This window comes from Leptidea sinapis, chromosome Z (assembly GCF_905404315.1).
Source record: "Leptidea sinapis chromosome Z, ilLepSina1.1, whole genome shotgun sequence".
Taxonomy (NCBI): domain Eukaryota; kingdom Metazoa; phylum Arthropoda; class Insecta; order Lepidoptera; family Pieridae; genus Leptidea; species Leptidea sinapis.
The window spans coordinates 22070672-22094711 of record NC_066312.1 but is presented as its reverse complement, the minus strand read 5'-3'; the positions used below and the strand labels follow the sequence as shown (position 1 = coordinate 22094711).

General features: G+C 34.7%; 1 protein-coding gene across 3 annotated transcripts in view; it reads left to right on the top strand.

Annotated features, from left to right (window-relative positions):
- The window catches only part of LOC126978498 (uncharacterized), a 124712-nt gene that overhangs the window by 64620 nt on the left and 36052 nt on the right, over positions 1 to 24040 (top strand). Inside the window, exons 2-5 of one of the 3 annotated variants that reach the window (XM_050827335.1) lie at positions 6785 to 6880; positions 7603 to 7746; positions 12214 to 13494; positions 16019 to 16184. In XM_050827335.1, the coding sequence (XP_050683292.1) occupies positions 6842 to 6880; positions 7603 to 7746; positions 12214 to 13494; positions 16019 to 16184 (1630 nt within the window). In that variant the 5' untranslated portion in view covers positions 6785 to 6841. The remainder of the gene's footprint in view (positions 1 to 6784; positions 6881 to 7602; positions 7747 to 12213; positions 13495 to 16018; positions 16185 to 24040) is intronic. The other 2 variants (XM_050827334.1, XM_050827336.1) reach the window with 2 other exon arrangements.

Genomic DNA, 24040 nt, shown 5'->3' with positions numbered 1-24040 from the left:
GATGATGCAGCAATGGACTTTGCAATTTTATATGTATTTTTAAGAATAAAATTATATTTAAAAAAATTGTTAAAAAATTACAAACATAATAATTATAGTGACAAATTATTTTTATATTATTTTTTTTTTTTTATAGAATTTTTGTCCTTTCCTAACTAGAATATTCTATATTCTAGAAAATGAGATGAGGTGTGCACATTTGAATTTTCCAAAATTTACATCTAGTTTTTTTATTAATCTTTTTAGTACCTTTGTCATTAATCACTCTGTCTATAAGTGCAAACTGCATGGACATTCATTCATACTATACTATATTAAGTTCATGGGAATAGAATTAACCGTAATGATTGACTGTCGATATACACATGTCACAAAAGTCTGAGCAATATGCATGATATTACAAATTTACCATTTGTATTAATTAATTTCTAAGTCTTTATTCACTCAAAGCGCATAGGTATTTAAACTTTTTTGTTATTGATGATATACTGGCTGGTTGTAAAAAAAATAAGATTTTTTTATAATTTAAGTGCGTTTTTAGTGCTACGTTTAGTCTTGATTTTATAATTTTACCAACCATTTAATAATAAAATTGAATTGTTACATATTCTTTACGTCATGGAGCGACGTCATTTGACGGCAAATGAAATGCAAAGAGCTGTAGGGATGTTGCAAGCGGGAAGTAATCAATCTCAGGTATCTCGGCATTTTGGCATTCATACAAGTGTTATTTGTCGTCTATGGCAGCGCTACAATAATACAAGGGAACCTGCTGAACAGCATTCAGGCTGTAAAAAGAGTACAACCACTCGGCAAGACCGGTACAATACAACTGACTGCAAGACGCTAGCCGATGTTAACCGCTCGAGGTATAAGTTTGAGGCTACAAAACTCAAGTGGTGTTGATGTAAGTCCTCAAACTGTGCGAAATCGACTACATGAGTACGGCCTACGAGCTCAACGCCCAATTAGGTGCCCACCGATAGGGGAATCGCGCTCATCAAAATGAATGGTGTATAGAACGCAGAAATGGACCCAGGAGCAGTGGGATAAAATTGTATTTTCCGATGAGTCGCGATTCGGCTTTAGGCCTGATACAAGAAGGGTGCGAATGTACCGTCGGCCCGGAAATACTGAAAGGCTCAGGTGCATTCAGGAAGTTCATCCATACAGCGTCTCAACAGGTATGGAATGGGCGGGTATTATGAAGAACAGGCGAACTGAATTCGTTTTTCTAAATGGAAAGATGAACGCTGAAAATTACGTTGAGGATATTCTCAGACCTTATGTCCATTCATTTGCATAAACCTTGGGCGCCGATTTTACGTTAATGCATGAAAATGCGCGTTCACATACCGGAGAACGGGTATTGCCTGGCCTGCACAATCGCCAGACCTTAACCCCCTCGAGCACCAGAGACTCTAGAGACGTGTTTTGAAGGACTTGGACGGAGTGACAATAACCCAACAGCTGAAGGATTTGCCACAATTTTATTGGCAGCGAATACCGCAAGATGATATAAAAAGTCTCATTAATTCAATGAATAATCGTCGCCGACAAGTTCTGAATAGCAGAGGAGGCCATACTTTGTATTAAATTATCCTATTCTTTCACAATAAATTCATTTTCTTTAGAAATTTCATGTTGTTAAAAATATGTTTAGTTGCTTATGTACCTAAGTTTCTGCAATATATTCTAATATTTTTCATTTCTGTTATTAAAAAAACTTATAAAGACAACAGCTGTTATTTTTACATCATAGGACCCTAAAAATATTATTTAAAAAAAAATACAACATAGTACATGTTGCTTAGACTTTTTTGATGTGTGTATTATGACAACAAAGTACCGCAGTAAAAACTTGGTATATTAATTACAATTAAATATAGAAATAGTATCTTATGGAAATTCCAATAAATCAAAACACGGCTAGGATCACAGCATTACAATCATAGTTATTAAACGAATGTAATGGTGTAGAGAAACGGCGTGGATCCCGTAGGGAGGCGGGTGGCGTAGCCCGTAGCCCCCATTGTGCTCAGTTTTCGCACTCGAATTCTGACGCTACGACCTACGTAGGCGGTACAAAACGTACGGCATCCGATGCCGTGACAAACGAATTCAATACAAAGCTGTATGCAGCTGCGGTTTTGTCTTACGTACGCGCGAATCTTCCTACCAATATTATTGCATTTTATTTGATAAACGCGTGTATTATATATTTACATCTCATGTAAATATAACTAAACTTTCAAATATAAAATTAAAATTATTTTTTTTTATAATTAAACATGCATTTAAAAAGTATTATATTTTAAGCCTATTATTAGAAAATTCATTTCTTATATTCTTAGATATTTTATAATAATACTTCACATACATACTCAAGAACTACATTCGTCAATGAAATGAAATTATATTGTATACTTGGAAAATTTCTCGAGATGATGTTGAATACGTTTCCGATATTTACCGGGAATCACACAGTTATGAACTTATAAGAACTTCTGTTTAAAAATGACACAACATTCAGTTTCCGCGAAAATATTGTCACGAGCTAGAAAAATCTTAACTAAGAATTTATTATTAAAAAGAAATATAAGAGTGATTTAAATAATACACAAAAAAAACTGATAACCCACACACAATTAATCACTAGTCACAATATTCTCACTTTTATCTCTTCGAAGCTATTCACTTTGCCTGGGAATAATATGCCAGAATTTCCTAGTCAAGTTCTATTTTGACACATAAATCTAGAATATTCGATATTCCATGTTTTTCCAGACATGATTTTGTCCTTGTCGCACAATTCTAGAACGTTCGCTCTAGCTTCTAGAAAGTTCTAATATTCTTTCCGTCTTGGTACACACATCAACCCAATCGATTGTATTTTTTTTGTCTCTCGCCGCGGCCGTACTGAGGGCAGTCGCGACCTCGGATATTACTTAAGCCAACTTGCATACAATAGGTTTGTTTGATTATTTTGGCGTGTACGTGTGTTCGGGGTGTAGTAACCAGCTGATTTTGTTGATTACTATAATAAATAGACTAGAAAACTATTTTAAGCTGAAATTTCGTTATTTTATTTATTATTGAAGACGAGCCCAAAAAAGGGCTACCAGGTCACCTGATGTTAAGTGATCACCGCCTTCCACATTCTCTTGCAACACTAGAGGAATCACAGAAGCATTGAAGACCTTTTGAAATTTTCAAAGTAATTGCTCGAGATTCCAATACACTGGGTATTCCGATACTAGGCGAGGCATTCACGGAAATGTTGTCGAAGAGCGGTGATACGACAAATGGCGTTTTATTCGTAGTAGGTAAACCTGAGTTTTCTTGGGCTTAAATTCGATAACGTTAATCTTATTTGTTGTGAAAAAAAAATATTTTACGTCTTATATAAGTAGAATTTGAATCACGGCCATTTTAATGTTTATGTCAAGCTTAAATTATGAGATTGATCATCCGAACGCGAATATATAACCTATTTTTTTTTATCATAAAACTGAAAACATCCTAAACTAAAGTGTTATGTACAAGTAATAACACAAATAAAAAATATGACATAATTTTATCACTAAACTAGCTGACCCGACAGATGCTGTTCTGTGAATAGATGATGATAATGATGAAGATAAAAATGATGTAAATATTTGGAAATAATAATAATAATATTGACAAACTTTTACACAAACTATCTTGCCCCAAATTAGGCCATAGCCTGTATACGGTACAAGACTACGATATATATTTTAATATTGTGTTACTTACTTAAACATACATAAATACATATAAACATGACTCCGAAATAAACATCGATATTCATCATATAAATAATTGCACCCGATTCGAACCCGGGACCTCTAGCTTAGTAGTCAGGGTCACTAACCATTCGGCTACATCGGTGGTCATGTAGTTAAATGTAGTCTAAAGCCATCGGAAATGTGTAATCAAAGTTAATGAGTTAAAAATGAAACAAACACGTATTTCTGAATGGTTTTATAATATGTAGTAATAAAATGATGATGATTCATATCGTATTTGTGTAAACACCTTTTACATTACCGCTTTATAATTGCCAATTTTTAAACGTTAAAGGAGTGGCTTAACTGGATAGTGTGTACAGTAAGGTTATTATTAAAATTGTTGTCGTTGTATTATTTTTCATAAAATCCGTTGAATTAAAACATACTTGTGCACGCAAATTTGTTTGTTTATGTTAACTCTACACAAATATATATAATATATGCATACAGGTGCTCTTCTCCAATTATTGATTTATATCACGCGCCTATTTCTGCCGTGAAGCAGTAATGTGTAAACATTACGGTGTATCGGTCTGAAGGGCGCCGTAGCTAGTGAAATTACTGGGCAAATGAGACTTAACATCTTATGTCTTAAAGTGACGAGCGCAGTTGTAGTGCCGCTCAGATATTTTGGGCTTTTCAAGAATCCTGAGCGGCACTGTATTGTAATGGGCAGGGCGTACATAATTGCCATCAGGTGAACGTCCTGCTCGTCTCGTCCCTTATTTTCATTAATCTATTCGAAGAGAGCTGGTCTGGTTCGTAAACATGGATTATAATAGGTCTTTAATTCCTGGAGACTAAAAGTGATTAAAATAATGAATGTGGATATTCTAAGTGAAAGTTCCAATCATTAAGAGATCAATTATCAGGAACATTGTATGACTAAGTGACTGGCTGTATGATAAACTAAAACGAGTGCAAGCCGGATTGTTTACTCAAATTATGTTTTTACATAATTTTAAACTCCAGAGAACATTGTATTACGCAGTAGTATTTCACCTACAAAATTCCATTATCAATATATGAAAGCGTGTGACAATTTAATAAACTCAATCTACAAGTAATAAATAAATCTATAATCCTTCACTCTGCCCTGGATTCAATAAAACACTCGCGCCTTTATAATATGTATTCGTTTTCTCCCTTGGTGAAAAATCTACTATTTCTTAACCATAATAATAAATAAAAAATGCACATAAAAGGAGAAACCTCCTAATTTTTTAAGTTGGCTTAAGCTTTCCTAAACGATTGACTGTACTTGACCTGTACAAGCATATATTATGTTTATTTTAGTAATGAAATAATAATAAAATTGGTATTTTAAAAGAAAAATTTGAAAAGAGAGAAGAATAATATGTACCATAACCTATAAAATAATTACTTGTACCCCAAAGTACAGGTACACCACTCACTAATGTTCATCAATCATGGGCATCGATTACTTTGATTTCTGACATTACACAACCGCGCAATTGAAAAAAAAAATTGCCTCGCATAGCCACTTTGTGATATCAACTCCTGACTGCAGTATTGCCAAACCGACACAACGCATTCAAACTTTGAGCAACACACCTTAAAGGGCGACATCGCATTTCTTCACCTCTGGTATTGCGGATGTCCAGCTGATTTTTCACTTCCCTTAAGATAACCCTCTTGTACGTGTCTCTTAAATAAAAAATGGTTTGTGCTTAGTTAACACGACTAAAGTGAACTGGCGTAATAGTATTATTGCAACTATATAACTATTATTATTAAAAATCAGAAAATATTTCGCGAGAAAGAATAATTAAAAGTGACTTATTAATTTAAAATTCGTTAAATAAAAGTGATGTAACCGTCTGGTGTTGCATGCAGTAGGTAGAACCCAATAAATGTAGTATATTATACTTTGATTTTATCAAGTTATTTTTATTAGCCGTCTACGTGAACTTTAAAGATTCCTCGGCTTATGTTGATGATGTGAAATCAATGTATGATTTTTAAACAAAGCATAGCGAGGTGCAAATGTATCGTTCCTTATTAACGGCCGTTTTCAATAACCTATCTATCCTTAGTTTAACTTACGGACACATTGCTGTCACCGTTTAATGACAAGATCTTATCTATCGTTTTAGTCCAGTGCCTCCATCCGTCAATAGGTTATTGAAATGTATGTAAGCGTAAAAGGATAGATTTGTCAACGTCTAGTAAGTTAAAGGATAGATAGGTTATTGAAAACGGCCGTAAGTGCGTAAAGTTCATAGAACAATAATTTAAAATGACACTTGATTATAATATGTCAAATATGTTCTTAATCGAATAAAGGCTCAGCTCGTTCCTTCCTTAGATAATTTGGCGTATAAATGATCTAAAGTTCCATCATTATTCTCAGCGTTGGTGTTTTTCTTCATAATGTCACACTTAAAATATAAGTGTGAATATAATTTGTGTAATTAGTATTTTGTTGTCACTAACCGATGATATTAAGAGATGGTTACTCACATGTACATTATAATGTGATGCATAAAATTAAACGGGCCCGTCACTGTATCTCTTTTTTGGTCAACAAAACAAACAACACATTTTTTAAAATGACTGTACTAAATCAAAAACTAAACTTTTTGATGTTAGTTACAACTTGCCTATTACGGCAACAAGTTGTGTGTTTGTTGTGATATTTTACAAATAAAACCGTTTGTAATATTATTCTAACGCTTCTCAAGAGCTATGAATATTACAAATATAAAATATATTTGGGTAACAGCGAGCCACCTTTCATAATTAAAATAAACTTGATCAAGCGATTTCACTCCCCAAGTGGAACCTTCAATATACAATATAGCATTTCGCACTACTCAACTTCACCAATGTTAAAACTAAAATGGCGGTCTAAAAACTTTTGATGTTTAGCCTGAATGTGTGTATAACAAGTGCCACGAATTTTGCCCAAGACTTCCCCACTGCTTATGCGCTTCACTTGGTTGTTTCAGGAGCCCTTTACACGAGACTGTTCCCGGTCGAAACTGCATTAATTATTCGTACCGCTAATGATACTCACTTCAACAAAACAACCCCACTATTACCTTGTGAGTCTACGGACGAAAATAATATCCGAAAGTAATCCGAACTTAGTCTCCCTGAAACTCTCCTTGATCTATAGTTAAGTTACTTATGTCATTTGGAACTTTGGTTGGACATCTATTCGATTTACAGCATTATTAAGAGTTGTTTTGCTTTTTATTTAATGCACCTAAAAGTGCGTACTGCACAAAGAACATAACACCACTGGAGCCTAAAACAAAAAGCTTCATAAATTTCTTAAATTCATACGTAATTACTACGAAAGTGGCTAGCATAAACTGTAGTTTCTTCTTCTGATAGCCCCAACACTAAACACATACGTTGGGTTCAATTACAAGACCCAACAAATTTAATGAGCATGAGAAAATACTCGATAATATGCTTCAAGACTGTACTCAGTATAAAACAAGAACCTCGCATCGCTTTAACAAAAGTTAGACTCAATTATAAACGGAAACTTTCAGCATAGAACTATTAAAATATAAAACTTAGTGAAAACTCTACTCCCGCCACAAAACATAGACGTCCCGCTTTCGGCGCTTAAACGATATTTATCGAGTGTACGTATCCCGATTCCCGGCAAATATAATATGATGTGCTGACAATAGTGTCCCTTGCTATTTGCTTCGCGTTATTTCAATCACTTGAGCGCGAGTCGCCGTGCAGTGCTCACGTGTCTGTTGCCTCTGGCTAACTCCACGCGATGACGTATCGTTATTCTGTGCAGTTACAAGAGAGCGACTTTGATGAGCAGTCGCTATGCGATTCTTCCGACTCTTCCGAGCGCATCGGCGGCGATTTCTTCAACACCGTTAAAAAAGGACCCGGTAAAGTTATCGTTGCTGCCATAGAACCGCCCCCGGAATTTCAGGTAACTCATTAATTAATTGTATATTTTGAATTAATTTGCAACATTTTTTTATCGCCATATTAGTGTCTATATCATTTGTATAGATAGCATTAGCAGAAAGGTGACTCGTGTAAACAAATACTTTCAAGCTTGTAAGCTTTAATGTAAATAATTCTATAGTCATTGTGTAAGTTTTCGAGTCGTTCGGCGTGCAATTTAGAAGATTGTCGTTCCTAGTATAAAACTTTGTGAGGTGCAGTTCGCAACGAGGAAGGGAATGAATTTCCCAAATGTATTATTATAAACGTACTTGTCCATGAATTAAAAAATATGATAGTTTTGCTTTAATTAAACGTTTTGTTATGGTAAAGATGGAGCTCAATTTAATTACGAACTTTTACAATGCATTTAAATATATATATTATCAAGTCTGTCTGGCCGAGAGTTAGGAAGAGATAAGTAGTAAGAGTAAGCCCCACAGAATCAGTAAATGGGAATAAAAGCAATATTATTATTTTACTATTTATTATCACAATTCAAATAATTAAATATATGTCACATTACTCTGTGAAGTAAAAGTTGTGTCTGTTTTTCCTTTACATAGAATTTAAATGATTTAAACTTACAATAAACGATTTGCGTAAAAATATTTTATTGTTCGTCTTATTAAAATATGTTTTATCATCATCATCGTGGTCATTTCAGCCAGAAGACAATGACCTTCCCCAAAGATATTATAGTATTATATGCCTTATATTATTTTGTATCCAGCATGGGCATAAATAGCTGATGATGTATGTGACGTTTCAAGAGGTAATTTTTCTCTTATGTTGGTGAATAATAAAAAAACCTCACGTCTCAAACTGTTATAACTAAAAAAATATGAATTACGGACAAATTACGAGATCTCATTAAAAAGTTTTCATTAAATATTCAGTTAAATAAGTTGAGAATTAATTTTCAATTAATAGTACCATAGTTTAACAATAATCACCTGCCTCATAATAATTATTAAGTTTTGTCTAGAAATTCGTCTCCGTTAAATAAGTATCGCGTTCTCTTGGGAATTTTTAAAATTCCGGGTACCATAATATACCCGATAAGTAGCCTTTCTGTACCGCTAATAAATGTGCGCAAAATAATATATCAAGATAATCTCAGAAGAATAATTAAAATTCACAAAAAAATTTTATCTTTGCACACAAAAAAATATGAATACTTATTTTCGCTGTTAAAGTTATTTTTTCGTTTAACTTTTTTTTAATATTAATTATGGATTTTTCTTAAAATCTTTTAATATAACAGCTATATGTATACATTACTTTGAGGTATAATGGCGTTATTTACTATATATTGAGGGAAGATTCGACCAATCAATACGAAATGGACGGGTGGATGAACAGCCAATATTGATAATCTTTGTCTAGCTAGGATTTAAGCGAAGCGAAGACTTCTCACAAAATTTAATGATATTACTGTGATAACTTTTTTTGTTCACAACTCGAATTAATTGAGTCTCGTGAAAATTTGCTAAGCCGTTTCGGATATACGTCAGAACAATTGATTGTCTCGTTTTGTAATAAGCTGTTATTTTAACACTTCAATTTCACGTTTATTCCTCAAAGGTGTGGTTTTTGTGGGATCTCAATAACTTCCATATTTTTAAATCAAAATTTAATGGTATATATGTCGCAGCCAAATCACATAATTTGGCGTTTTACATACAGCGTCATCCGTTTACAAACGCTCGCTGTCATGAAATGTGCCTTGTGCAAATTGGGAACTTGTTTAAGTGCTATATTTTCGACAATGATAATTGTAATTGTAGGATGACCATCACAAGAAACAGGTTGGACAAAGCATTTTTTTTCCAGTAAACAGGTACCGAGGTATAATAGATATCATTATGGCTTTTTAAATTAAAAGATACAAAGGTTAAAATAAATCAAATCAATTCTTTGAAGTCTAACATTTTCACCATGCCCTAGGCAAAGATAAGAATTTAACAATTAAAAGAATTCTATAAATTTAACAGACATATACGTACACATATGATTAGAAAAATTCCTTAGTCTTATATTTTTATCATACCTACTAGACATAATAATATTTAAAAAAAGGGAAAATTTTATTTAAATTGTTATTTAAGGATTTGAGAGGTAATTATGATTAGTAAAAAGAAAATTAAAAGCTATTTTATTCATCGGCGATTGTTAAATTAGTGCGATAGTCAAACATGGACAGTTACTAAAAATATTTTGGCCGGTTATTTCATCCTACAATTTGAATAATTTAAATACGAAAGCAGTCTAATAAATAAATGGCCAGTAAAAATGATGGCCATTCCAACATTGGCGGTGGCGAGTGCCAGAACAGAATCGGACCTTGTGGACTAGTGGGTCCCAAAAACAAATTTAGACTGATAATTAATCACAACGCTCGAGCCGAGCGTAGCGTGCCGTGGCAGCGGCCGACGAGTGCCAGGGCCGAATTAGCCCTTGTTCACTAGTAGGTCCCAAAAACAAATTTCAACTGTTAATCGCCCCTTTAAATTTACCGTATTTTTCCGGAAAGTCTGCACACGTAAAATTTGGATATTTTTTTTGTGTGACAGCCGACTCGACGCCAATTTTTCTTATTTTGATCAGCAAGGACGCGCGTTGAGAAATAGAACTAAATGCGTCAATTTGCCGCGGCAATTTGTAAACGGCGTTTGAATTATTCATAAAATATTGCGGCATCTTATAGACGAAGGCATATTTCATCGTTTGTAAACAGACGACGCCGTATGTGAAATGCGAAATCATACAATGTGCCTGCGACATATACACTATTTTAACACTTATGTTTGCCGCTATTGATAGGCAAATATTGTCCTTAAAAATGATAAAAACTTTATGGTGCAATCTGTTGACAGTCAATTTAATTATTTTGTTGTATTAACAATGCATTCAGAATTACGCGCATTGTTCTACTGTGACTGTTTAATGCAAGCGAAGTATTCGCACGGGCCATCTAGTTTATATGTAAATATATTATATTAAAGCACTTATGTAATACTTACGACCACTGTTAATATAACAATTTTAGCAAACGCACGTATTAGGCAAAAATATAGTTTCGCATAACTGAGTTTAGGTTCTATTAGATGATATCATCCGCATTCCAAATTGCCAGACCGTGGAATAAACTAAAATTTTTGCTCATTACCGAATGAGTATAGACATAAACAGGGCGCCTCAGACCCTCCTGTATTTATTTAGCTTTGCTTTGTTTTTTAACAGTTGCAGATGTGGTAGCTTTAACGTTCTCAATTATTTCCGGCTGTCAGTGTTGAATGTTGCGGCTTCGGCAAATATTACTAGCAATGTGTCCTCTTAGGACATCATTTGAACAACGCTCAGTCATATCTGAAAGTCATTTCCCTCAGGCACTTAAATAGCCTGAATTATCGTTGATATCCGGGGACGTTCGATGTCCGGTCGTATCCGGTGTGGAACGAGCTGCACTAATAAGTAATAAGGAACGAAGCCTACCGCTATTACTGTGCATTATATCTATATCTGTTTCTTAGCCTTGTGCATGAAACGTGCGTGAAGACAATAAATATCTTATTCATTAACTAACTAAAGAATAATTGGACATAGGTGTTGAAAAACGTTCCAAGCCAAAAACATCACATTTTAAGGAATTTATGTTCAAAGTTTAATAAATATTAGACGTGTATTCCTTACATGTGGGTTGGGCCACTAAGTCATGATGTAATTTAAAGAGTGACAGGCTGCCCTTTTTTTGTCAGTCTGTTAATATGAATCATGTGACCTGTTTTGTTTTCTTAACTCAATTTCGACATGATTGTGGTTTGGAACGTTTTTCTGAAATTACGTCCAATTATAAAAACTCTAGATAGCGTTGATTCACTTCCATTTATACGATGCTAAGTCTGATTGGTAAATTGAATCATTTACTAGATATTTAATTAAATTGTACCCAACTCCTGTAATTTATAACATTATTAATAAATACATAAAAGTATTTATGTTTAATAATTGTTGATTTTTTAATACAATAAGATTTTTTTTAAATTATTTATTATCACATCAATCTGAAACACTAGTATAAACCGAATTATTAGTAAGGGAGTAAAACCTCTAAAAGTTTTTATTCGTTTAATAGTTTTTATTACGAAACAATACAGTGTAAACCAGCAGTATAATGAAAATAAACCAATCGTGGTAATAAACGTTCGAAAATTTTCGCTTGAAAGTCTAACGATACTCTACTAAATCAAAGAGCGTGTAAAAAGTTAAAAAGCTTGTTACAATTTTACGAGTTACATATTATGAACGCGAATATGGCAAAGCCATTTTTTTTCTCAACCGTCAAAGCGAGGTCATGTTAATTTTATGTAATAACTGCTTTAAAATGTAAACTTTCAAATGGAATATGTCGTAATATGCGATCATTAAAGGATATGTTTTCTTGCAGGATAACCCAGTCCCAGCAAGCGTAGAAATGAGTACTACGTTTATTGAGACCAAGATAAAACCTTTGGCTGTGTGCGTGCCTCCATCAATTATATGTACTAACGATAATAATATTAGTAAACCGAAAACTACGAGCTTAATTTTACCCGTGACAGCTGGTCACATATCGCCTATTTATCCAAGAAAGTTGAAACCGGAATCACTATACGAACGCCGCCAATGCCTTAACCATCGCTTCGCCAGTCCGAGATTACTTCACCTAAGCCCGTGTCGCGCCACTCGACCATCGTCTCGAAACTCCTTATCATCCCGCCTATCCAGTAGTCATAACTCTCTTGTAACACAGTTTCAAGCCGACGATTCTAATTTTATAACTCAGGCTATCTCTCATGACACTCTGTCTGCAAAAACATCCGACATCACAGACATGTACAATGTCCCTTTCGATAGCGACATATACGCTGTTCCTATTGATATGATAAGACCTAGTCAAACTAATAGAGGGAAAAGTAGGAGATCGCAGAGACCTTACAGAAGGCGCTGCAAAACTACAACTCCTAATATACCATCGAGCAACTTATCCACCGATAGAAGCTATAAGCCAAAGGATGTTCGATTTAAGGACATAAAGTCTAAAAGGCACTCGTTACCTAGTTCATCCTGTAAGAAGAAAGTGTCAACGGATACCAGTACTGATTCTCTACATTTAACATTAAGGGAAATGAGAAAGTACTTGCATACTTTGTATTCAAGTTCGAGTGATTCAGAATGCAGGAACACATTACACAAAAAGAACAATTCTATTATCACAAACGTTGGTATTCACACAAGAAGTGGATACAAAGAACCTGTGACACCTATGTTCTTGAAGCAGAGTAACGAAGTATCGAAAGCTGTAGAGACGAACAATAACCATAAGAAAATGAATAAGAATTCAATTGAGATTAACGCCAGTACTATAAATAAAAAGAGTAAGGAGACCAAAGAGAGTGTTATTGAGAATGAGCCGAAAAAGAAAGGAAGTCAGGACACGAAGGTGAAGATGTCGTCCGTCAGATTGCTCTCGCTGAATTTGAAGCAAAGTTTCTGCAATTTGTTTCGTTGGAGACGTCCAAGTGAAACCGATTGTGTGGAGAAGTTAGGTCATGAGACTCCACCGCCTGTAGTGAGGAGAGCGCTGCCGCCGCTACCTCAGTCCCCACATCCGACGAACTCTCGCCGTTCAGCAAACGACGACGAAACTGTCATGGATTTTGCTACTTCTATCCAAAAAGTGAAAGATGTAAGTGTTTTTATTTAATTAATAAATTGTGTCACTGTGCCAGAAAAACATACGCCGCAGACATCTTAATTTATGAATTGGGGCTTTTACTAGGAAGGAGTTTAACTCAGAATCCGTTCCGGGTCCAATCGCGGATCGTCATTTTATTTCACTTTTATTAAATACGGTAACATTTCAGCCTTAAAAGTAATGAGATTTAAGTTAACGACGAATAGACCGATACGTGCCATTCAACCCTTGGGCTACGAAACCTTTAATTATTTTTGTGTCGGATTTAACAGTGAAGAATTTTAACGTAGCATTTATTTAATACTGTAGGAAAATGTTGCTACGTTGAATGCTACGAGTCCGGCTACAGAATGCATGCTATGAAAATAACGTAGTCTCAGATATACGATTTGCGCTTACAGTGTGTAATGTATAAGTTGGATTGTTATAATAATATATGAATAATGTCATTATATTAAGTTATATATTATGTTACATTTCGCTTTTAGCGCTATCGTCAAAGCTCTTTACACCTAATACTTTTATTCAAAGAAGTTATAATGAAGAACAACGCGGCAGAACGCTACAAACGACACTCATTAAAGCGCCAACTTATGCTTAACGCGGATATACTTAGCTTAGTTATGATCGAAAATAATATCTACTGGTTGGAATTTTTTAAAAGAATATATCAATAAATAAAGCTCACTTGATGATGATTTATTTATTTAGAGATTTATCTCTTTACATTTATACATTTAGGTTTTTACTTATAAATTTTAGTTATAAGTATGTGTTAATGTTTCACTATTTTAAATAAAAGTATTTTGTTGGTATTGTTATTTATTACTTTCGATATAAGGACCGCCTTTAGCGGTAAAAGCCTCCTGTATTAATTTTTCACTCGTTCCTGTCTCTTGTAATTCTTGTCTATATTTTTTCTGCTGTTTCTACTATATCATCGCTACATCTTTAATTAGGCCTGTCTCGATTTCGTTACCTATTCAGTTCATTACTACTTTGGACCATCTTTCGTCTTTTGATCTTTATATATGTCCACCCCATTTCCATTTTAAGCGTTGAATAGATAAGGCTACATCTTTTGCTTTGGTTTTCTTTCTTATTGTGATATTACTAATTTTGTGTCTTACTCTTAGCCCCATATAACTTCTCGCAATTCCTCTCTGACAAACTTTTATCTTTTCTAAGTTTCTATAGGTTAGAGGCCATATCTGGCAGACATAAGTAAGGGATGGCATGGCATGGCATGGCTTCATGATGATATCAAAATAAAAATAATATCAGAGTTCTATTCCTTTATTGTTTGGCTTCGGAGAAAGGTACCTTTAAACCTTAAACATCAAATACAAGTAAGTGGGAGTGTAAATTAATATAGGAAAAGCGTAATTAATCCTCCTCTCGAAAATAAAATCTCTTTATTTTTGGGTAACACAATCGATATTTATTTAACTTGATTTGTCTAAAGGGCCACCATAATATACATGAAATGCTTAGTGTCAGTAACATATTTGATAAGGCTTAGTGCTGAATCCGTCTAAATAGCTTTCCAATTAGACTTTTATCTGTAGATCTATACAAATCCTACTATACATTGTTTTGTATACAAAAAAAAATATTACAAAACCATTCGGTAGCTTTACCGATGTTAGGTCCCAGTCGGCTTGATTTTCACGGACATTTTCAACAATCATCGTCATATTTCGGATATAATCCACAAAGCTTTTACATAGTATAAACCTGAAACTTCCTCATCCATCAATATTCTTTTAGGGAAAAAGGAATTAAAATCAGTAGGTACAGTAGTTTTTGTAATTATCCTGAACAGAAAGACAAAGAGGACTTTATCTTATTATTTGTTAGTGATAACTAAATGAATAAGCTGATGTTATTATAACAAGCTATTGTGCATCGTATTCGGTGTCAGATGTTAGAATGTGGGCGTGGGATTTTATGTAGGGGTATATTACCAATTCAAATTCAAATACTTTTATTCAAAATTGAAAGCCAAAAAAAATTAATGCCTCAGACCTGAGAAGAACGGGATATTCAGCAGGCTTCTGCTTTTTTGAAATAGAATTTCAAGACAATTAAATTTATAATTAAAATTTAGCCTGACGGCGGTCGCTCCATTCCCAATCTATGGTATATTTAAGAAAGTCATGCTATCGTTACTTTTACCACTTCAACATATTTTAACAATTCTTCTTAATTAAATAATACATTTGTATTCACCATTTTCTAGGATATTATTGTTAAAAGTATATACATCGCCCCACAAAAGGCTTACTTACTCGACTTTGAGGAGTAGTAGGTTTTTGTTGCCGATCAGTATTTTATTATTTGTCTTAACACTTTTTTCTCTTCTAATCTTTAAAATGTTCTTTTCCCTCAAACTTCTAGATATTTTAAATTGTCTATTGAGTATGGTAGTAGATTTTTTTCTATTGATAATATTAGCTGAATCAATGTTTTAAAAAGGTACAAAACAAACATTGATTTTTTTTTAATTATCCAGTGTGGGTGGTACTGGGGTCCGATATCGGTGGAAGCCGCTGAGAAGATACTATCCAATGAGCCCGACGGCTCCTTCATTGTTCGTGACAGCAGTGACGATCACTATATATTCACCCTCACCTTCAAATTGAACGGCATCAGGCATGTCCGCATCGAACATGATCAAGGTAAGTCTCAAACAACCTATAAATATATTTATTGGGTACCACAACGGCGCCTTTTTCTGCCGTGAAGCAGTATTGTATAAACATTATTTTGTTTCGGCCTGAGGGGGTTCCGTAGCTAGTGCAATTACAGGGCAAATGAGACTTAAAATCTTATGTCCCGAGGTGACGAGCGCAATTGCGGCGCCGCTCAAAATTTTTGATTATTCCAAGAATCCTGCGCGGCATTTCATTGTAATGGGCAGGGCGTTTCAATTACCATCAGCTGAACGTCCTCCTCGTCTTGTCCCTTATTGTCTTAAAAAAGTATATTATAAATAATATATCAGATAATTACTTGACCTTTTTTGATACAAAGTAGCAGAGATTCAGCATGTTTTCTTGAGTAGGAAAAATCTGAACGTTATGTCATCAATGGTCGCGTAATGTAGCTATATATATATAAGCGTTTATTAATAGTTTCTATTGGCAGCGATGTATGGTTTACTTGATAATGTCTTTATTGTCCGATATTTATAACATTTAATCTCAATAATAATTTTTACGGTGTGATAATATCGTGGTTCTTAAGAAATAATATTGAAGATTTTTCTTTCATCAAATTAAGCAAATTTCACTGTATTCTATGTGTGGACGAGCAAAATAAAAGTCAGGTGCAGCTTTTATGGTGAAATTGCAAATGACCTTTGGTTGTATTTTGGTCATCGAATCACAAACAAAGGGCTAACGTTACTAATCGCCCCCACCCACGACATCGAAAATGCACATAAATTTTAGTTTTTTATTTATTTATTAGACTTAACTTGCCTAGATTTCATTAATGTGAATTTTTACAATCGGATGTGATTTTGTTAACAATTCCATGGATTTAATTTAATACGCAGAACAATTATACATTTCCTAGAACAAAAATTGTCCAATTTACTCCTCAAAGTTAGTAGTGAAAGGCCTGTTTAAAACTAGTCTCTCTGTTTTTGTAATGAAGTGGAAAAACAAATAAATTCTAGACCGTTTTTTCCTTATAAGTATTCATTATATGTGCGTTTCACAAACAATTCAAATTCACTGGAACAACCACAACCAAAACCTTCATCAAAATCGGTCCAGCCGTCTAGGAGGAGTTCAGTGACATACACACGCACACAAGAAATATATATATATATACTAGTGGACCCAACAGACGTTGTCCTGTCAACAGCCGTTAAGAGGAGTTCTTATTTATATGAACTGAGAGAATTATATTATATGGACGGAATTGAGATTCTAAACCAATCTCAAATTCACTGAAACAAACAAAAAAATCATCAAAATCGGTCCAGCCGTTTAGGAGGTAGTTTAATTGTGAATCTAAACCATTCTCGAATCCACCTGAAGACACACACCAATCTCAAATTCACTGGAACACACAAAAATATCATCAAAATCGGTCTAAATAAATAATAAAAAGAAAATTAATTCTTTATATTATATTAGCAAATGATAACATTTATCATAATTTGTGATGCATGCGAGTTGACGAGATACGTGATTCGGAAACCGACGTCAATAGCTTGATAATTACGTAGATAATTAAGCTATTGAATATCCAGTCCACTCAATCATCATATCATTCATTCATACTGAAACAAAATATAAATAAATTACTACGGAAATATAAAGAAACTTAAAGTAGGTACAGTATTCTGGTCCCGTAAGAGGAAAAATGTACCAGTTGCATAGAAGGAATCTGTAGGAAGAAACAACTACTCCATAAAATTGTATATGTTTACAATTGTCCGTATTTTCGAGCTTGCTCGTTGCATAATATATGATGAGATGAGACTTCACAACGATAAAATAAGTAAAGTCTAAAAACCAAGTATAAGTTTATACTTATCTTACTCCTCTCAAAATGTGGTTTGCAGGTGAAACAGGTCAGGTCTAACTGGAGCCTGAATTTTTTTTTTCAAATTAAACATTTGTAGAAAAGATTTTTGTATAGTTTTGTGTGTACAATACATGTAGTACAACTATCTAATATATAAAATTCTCAAGTCGCGGTGTTTGTAGCTAAACTCCTTCGAAACGGCTTGACTGATTCTCATGAAATTTTGAGTGCATATTGGGTAGGTCTGAGAATTGGACAACATCTATCATCTATTTTCATCCCCCTAAATGTTAAGGGTGGTCCACGCCAAATTTTTTTTTTTAATTTTTTTTAAATTTGTTTGATTATGAGTCAGCATTAAAAAATACAAACAACTTCAAATTTTCACCCATCTAAGATCAACAGTTACTTTTGTATCGCGATTTAAATATCGGCAATACAACGTTTGCTGGGTCAGCTAGTATATTAATAAAAACTTAATTTGGTTCGATGAAATTAAGTAGGAACAGTGGGCAGGGCACATAGTTATAGCGCGTAGTCCTCGAATGGCGACCACGTATCCACGTTGGAAGGCCCCCCACAAGATGGATCGACGATCTGGTCAAGATTGCCGGAACACGTTGGATGAGGGCAGCTCAGGACCGATCGTCGTGGAAATCTATGGGGGAGGCCTTTGTCCAGCAGTGGACGTCTTCCGGCTGATGATGATGATGAAGTGGGAACTCATTCCTATATATTTATAGGAGTATCCGGCGTGGATTATTTGATTGGACTGAATTAGAAACTATAGTGGTAGATAAAAACAATGGACTATGTCTGAGGTACTGAGATACCACTCAAGTTTGCATTGTTATTTAAATAGAAATGTATAAAGAAAAGTTTCCATGATGAAAATACATAATGCAACAGCCATCTTAATCCTTCAATATCGAGAGAGTAATAACTTTTTGTTCCATTTTGCTTCATGTAATCGATAGATGTGTGATATGATAATCCCTGCATCAGTACTAATCGCTCCACGAGTTTCCATTGTGGTATTTTTTTTGCAGATTGCGAATGCAGAATATACCTTTGCTTTGTAATCCTAATAAAACTGAAGTTTTCCTTTCCGGTTTAACGGCCACTTGAACCATCCGACTATAGATATAATGTTAACAATTTGATATTGAGTTGAACTTGCTATTAATTAATGATAATGCAATGAACACTAAACATGTTTCAAACTTAGCCGAGTGCAAGTTATTCTTGTGTATCTCGTGTTTCACCAAATATTCAATGAATATAGTTGTTCTGAATACTAATACTGTTCTATATAAAAATGTACTATGGTCTTTTTAATCCCGATAGTTGTAAGATGAATAGATATTGTGTGAATAAAATGAAAGAGAAAATCAAAGTAATTAGGTAAAGTTTATTGGTTGGGATGACGATAATTTAAAATAGATAAGTCAGAACCCAAGTTTGGTTGAAGTCAATGTTCCGAACTTTATAAGTGTTCAGTTCTCAGACTGACCTTCGTCAAGCCCAGATCTGAACCTCTTGAACTACAAATTATAGTCAGTTGAAGAAGTGACAGCCTGCTCTAAATAACACGCTGACGTTGAGTCTGAAATTGCTAAAGAATAAATCTTTAGCAATCTCAGACTCTCAATCTCAGGAATAGGTTGTAACAAGATATCTTATGGAAACAGTGCGTCAATCCATAGTTGCGTCAAACAGATTGAAATCCCGTGTTAGCGGCCAAAGATAGAAATTTAAATAGTCATCTCTTTAATTTATTGCTGAGACTCAGTAAATAAATGTATATAAGTTTTATTAAGATTACATCACGTCATAAAAATAAATGCATTTCTTTTGTATAAGAACTTATGGCCAGGCTAGGTATATTGAACTGAATTGATATTTGTCCGAAGTAAACCGAATGAAGTACGGAGTGCGCAACGTTAGGTATACACAATTATCGAGGACTCGCCCGTACGACACGAGAAGCCCTTGTTTGAAATATTGGCAATTTGGTTAGTACTGAATACTTTGGGGAAAGGATGTTTGCAGATGTATAAGTGAGTATACTATCTCTTTGCCAAAAAGGAAAATTCGAGTGTCTGCCAAAAGAGGATGCAATTTTCAACTTCAGCTAAAGGCAAGGTGATCGAAACTGCTCTCAAGATTGAAACTGTTTTGCAACGACGAAACAATTATGATATTCGCAGAGTTAGTCGTTCACAATAAAACAGTGAAGAAGATTTCTCTTTCAAAATTGTTTGCTGAAGTTGTGAAATCTGTTGTACGAATAAACAGAAATGTTGAAAGTTTTCATTATTTAGTTGAATCCATAAAACATCCATTGTTCGCCGTTAATTGTCTATACAAATATTATAAAGAGGAAAGGTTTGATTTTTTGTTTGTTTGTTTGTTTGTATGAATTGAATAGGCTCCGAAACTACTTGGCAGATTTGAAAAATTCTTTCACTGTTGGAAAGCTACATCATTTCTGAGTGACATAGGCTATATTTCATTTTCAAAAAAAATAGGCATCCTTACTAAAATTACGATAACGTAATCCAAGGTGTGAAAAAAATATCAAAAAACTACCTTACATCGCGTGCGCTGCGAAAACTATTGATGATAGAACAAAATGATATACTACATTTTTTTAGAACACACCATTATCTACAAAAAATCAGCGGCAGCATATCTCTAACTATTACAGTCATGTCACAATAAGCGTTTTTTTATTGAAAAAAAGAAATTAAAATACCACCGCTACAAAAAGCTCTTTATTTGTACCTTGGTATTAACCCTTATCAAAATAAATGATGTATTATTTAAGACTGCTTCAATATCTTTATACTACTTTTTGAATTATTCGATTCTGACAATCCATTCAAAAGATATCACGAGTTAAAAAAAAAATAAAAAATAAACTGTATTCGGCTAGCTATGCGTTGTAGGCGTCACTCGGGCAGGGGTACGGGAGGGGGGTTAAGATCACGAAATAAACTTGCCGCGCGGCTTACTCGCGCGGTCGGCTCCCTACGTGATGGACGTGTGCGGAATTTACGCTTGATAATAATTCGTTTAGTAAGTAACTAAACCGATTTAAAAAGTTCTTTTCAGAACTAAACCCATATATATAAAATATTGTTCACTTAGTTATTAACCTAATAAATTACTTGAATATTTTTCATGATTTTCAATTTAATTTTAATAAATAGTAGGTAGTTGTGTACGTTGTAATATAGTAGCATATATAGCTTACAGTTATGCTAATTTAGTTCAAAGGCATTTTTTCTTTTGTCATTTTGAAATGCCTAAAAGATCAAGATCTCAACTTTCTAGAAATAGTTCCCAGGCCAGGGCATCAAAAATACGTCGAAATGAAGAATCTTCATCAGAAACTGAAAATCGTCTTTCAATTCATAGACAATATGTGGCACAATCGCGTGCTAGAGAGTCGAGTACCGAGCGTTCGCAACGGCTCGCTGAACAAAATATGAGAACCGCTCAAATACGCGCGCGAGAATCCAGTTTGCAGCGTTCTCAACGGCTCGCTGAACAAAATGTGAGGACTTCTCGAGTCCGCGCGCGAGAGTCCAGTCTTGAGCGTTCAGAGCGACTAGCTGATCAAAATTTGAGAACCTCTCAAGCACGCGCGCGAGAATCGAGTCTTGAGCGTTTACAGCGTCTAGCTCAACAAAATTTGAGAACCTCTCAGGTACGCGCGCGAGAGTCCAGTCTTGAGCGTTCGCAGCGCCTTACTGAACAAAATCTAAGAACCTCTCATGTGCATGCGCGAGAGTCAAGTACTCAGCGTTTGCAGCGGCTTGAAGAGCAAAATATCAGAAATATTCAATCTCGCACTAGGGAATCAAGCTCTGAGCGTTTCCAACGCCTTCAAGATCAGAGAGAACGACAACAGACGTCAAGAGCGAGAAGTCGCAATCAAGTTTTAGCCCACAGTAAAAGATCGGCTTTTAGATCTTATTATGTTGATATAGAATAAGCCTTACTTTAGTTTTTTAATGTATGTTAGTTTTACTTAGATTAGGTATATTATAGTAATTTTTAAGATAAGTTTTTTCATGTTATTTGTTATTAAATTTTGTAAATGTTCTCGTGTATTTGTAGTGTTTGTTCCAAATAAAGATATACTTACTTACTTACTTACTTACTTAGATACGATCCACAGATTGATTATGCTCAACAGTCTTCCGTCCAAATCGGCGACATGAATAAGATCTGCCCTAAGTGTTCAGCCAAAAAATGGGTCGATGAAACTAATGGCATGTGCTGTGCTTCTGGAAAAGTTAGTCTCCCCAGTATTCAGGAACCACCACAGCCAATAAAAAATCTTTTGACAAATAATCATTCGCTATCTAGACATTTCATAACCAACATCCGTAAGTACAATAGCCTATTTCAAATGACTTCGTTTGGCGCCAAAGAAATAAGAGAGGGTAATTTTATGCCAACTTTTAAAATAGAGGGACAGGTATATCATCTTATTGGTAGCCTTTTACCACCACCAGGCCAAAATCCACAATACTTGCAGGTATATTTCATTTCAGACGCAGATCAGCTATCATTGAGGTCAAACATAGCTCCAACGCTGAAAATAGATTTAATTAACGAACTACAGACCGCACTGAATAGCCACAATGTATATATACGAAGCTTTAAACAAAACATAGAACGCAATTCTTCGGATAATTTAAAATTAATTATTCATTCCGACCGCCCACCACAGACAGCACACCCGGGTAGATACAATGCTCCAGCTGTAAACGAGGTAGCCGTTCTCTTGGTTGACGAAGAAAAAGGCCCCAGAGATATAGTGCTCCACGGAAGAGACGGCCAACTTAAAAGGGTCTCTGAGTTACACCGATCGTATGATCCACTACAGTATCCCTTAATGTTCGTGAAAGGAGAAGACGGTTATTATTTAACCATTCCGCAGGAAGGTACAGCGTGTAACAAAACTGTGACGTGCATGCAATTTTATGCATTTAGGTTGATGGTTAGAGCTAACTGTTTTAATGCATTACATTATTACAGGGACTTATTTAGTCAATATATTGTCGATATGATGGCAAAAATGATATCGGAACGATTGAATTACATATGTCGTAACCAACAGAGACTAAGGGCTGAAGAATACATTCATCTCAGAGATGCTTTAAATCAAGACGGAAATGTTGACCCATCAAATATCGGTCAACGCGTAATCTTGCCATCTTCATTTACAGGTTCTCCGCGTTACCTGCATGAAAAAACCCAAGACGCGATGACTTATGTCCGAAATTACGGGAGACCAGACTTATTTGTCACATTTACGTGCAACCCCGAATGGCCTGAAATTAAAGCGGAACTACTACCTGATCAGCGATCTTTCGATCGTCATGACATCATTTCAAGGGTGTTTCATTTGAAAATGAAGAAATTCTTAAATTTATTCGTTAAAAATGAAATATTCGGCAAAGTGAAATGTTACATGGCAAGTGTAGAATGGCAGAAGCGAGGTTTACCACACTGTCATTTGCTATTTTGGCTAGAAACAAAAATCCAACCAGACGAAATTGATAGCGTCATAGTTGCGGAACTGCCCAACCAACAAAACGATCCGATATTGTACGATATCGTAACAAAAAATATGGTGCACGGACCATGCGGAGAACATAACTTATCAGCACCATGTATGAAAAACGGTATTTGCACAAAAAAATACCCACGACGTTTAGTCAACGAAACTCAGACTGGAGAGGACGGATATCCAGTTTATCGTCGTCGTGATGCCGCAAATGGAGGACTGAGCGCTTCGCTAAATATCAGAGGCAGAAATTTCACTATAGATAATAGTTGGATTGTCCCATATTCTCCACTTTTGTGCAGGACGTTTAATGCTCACATAAATGTAGAGTACTGTCACTCAGTTCAAGCCATCAAATACATTTGTAAATACATAAATAAAGGATCGGACCAAGCTACATTTGGC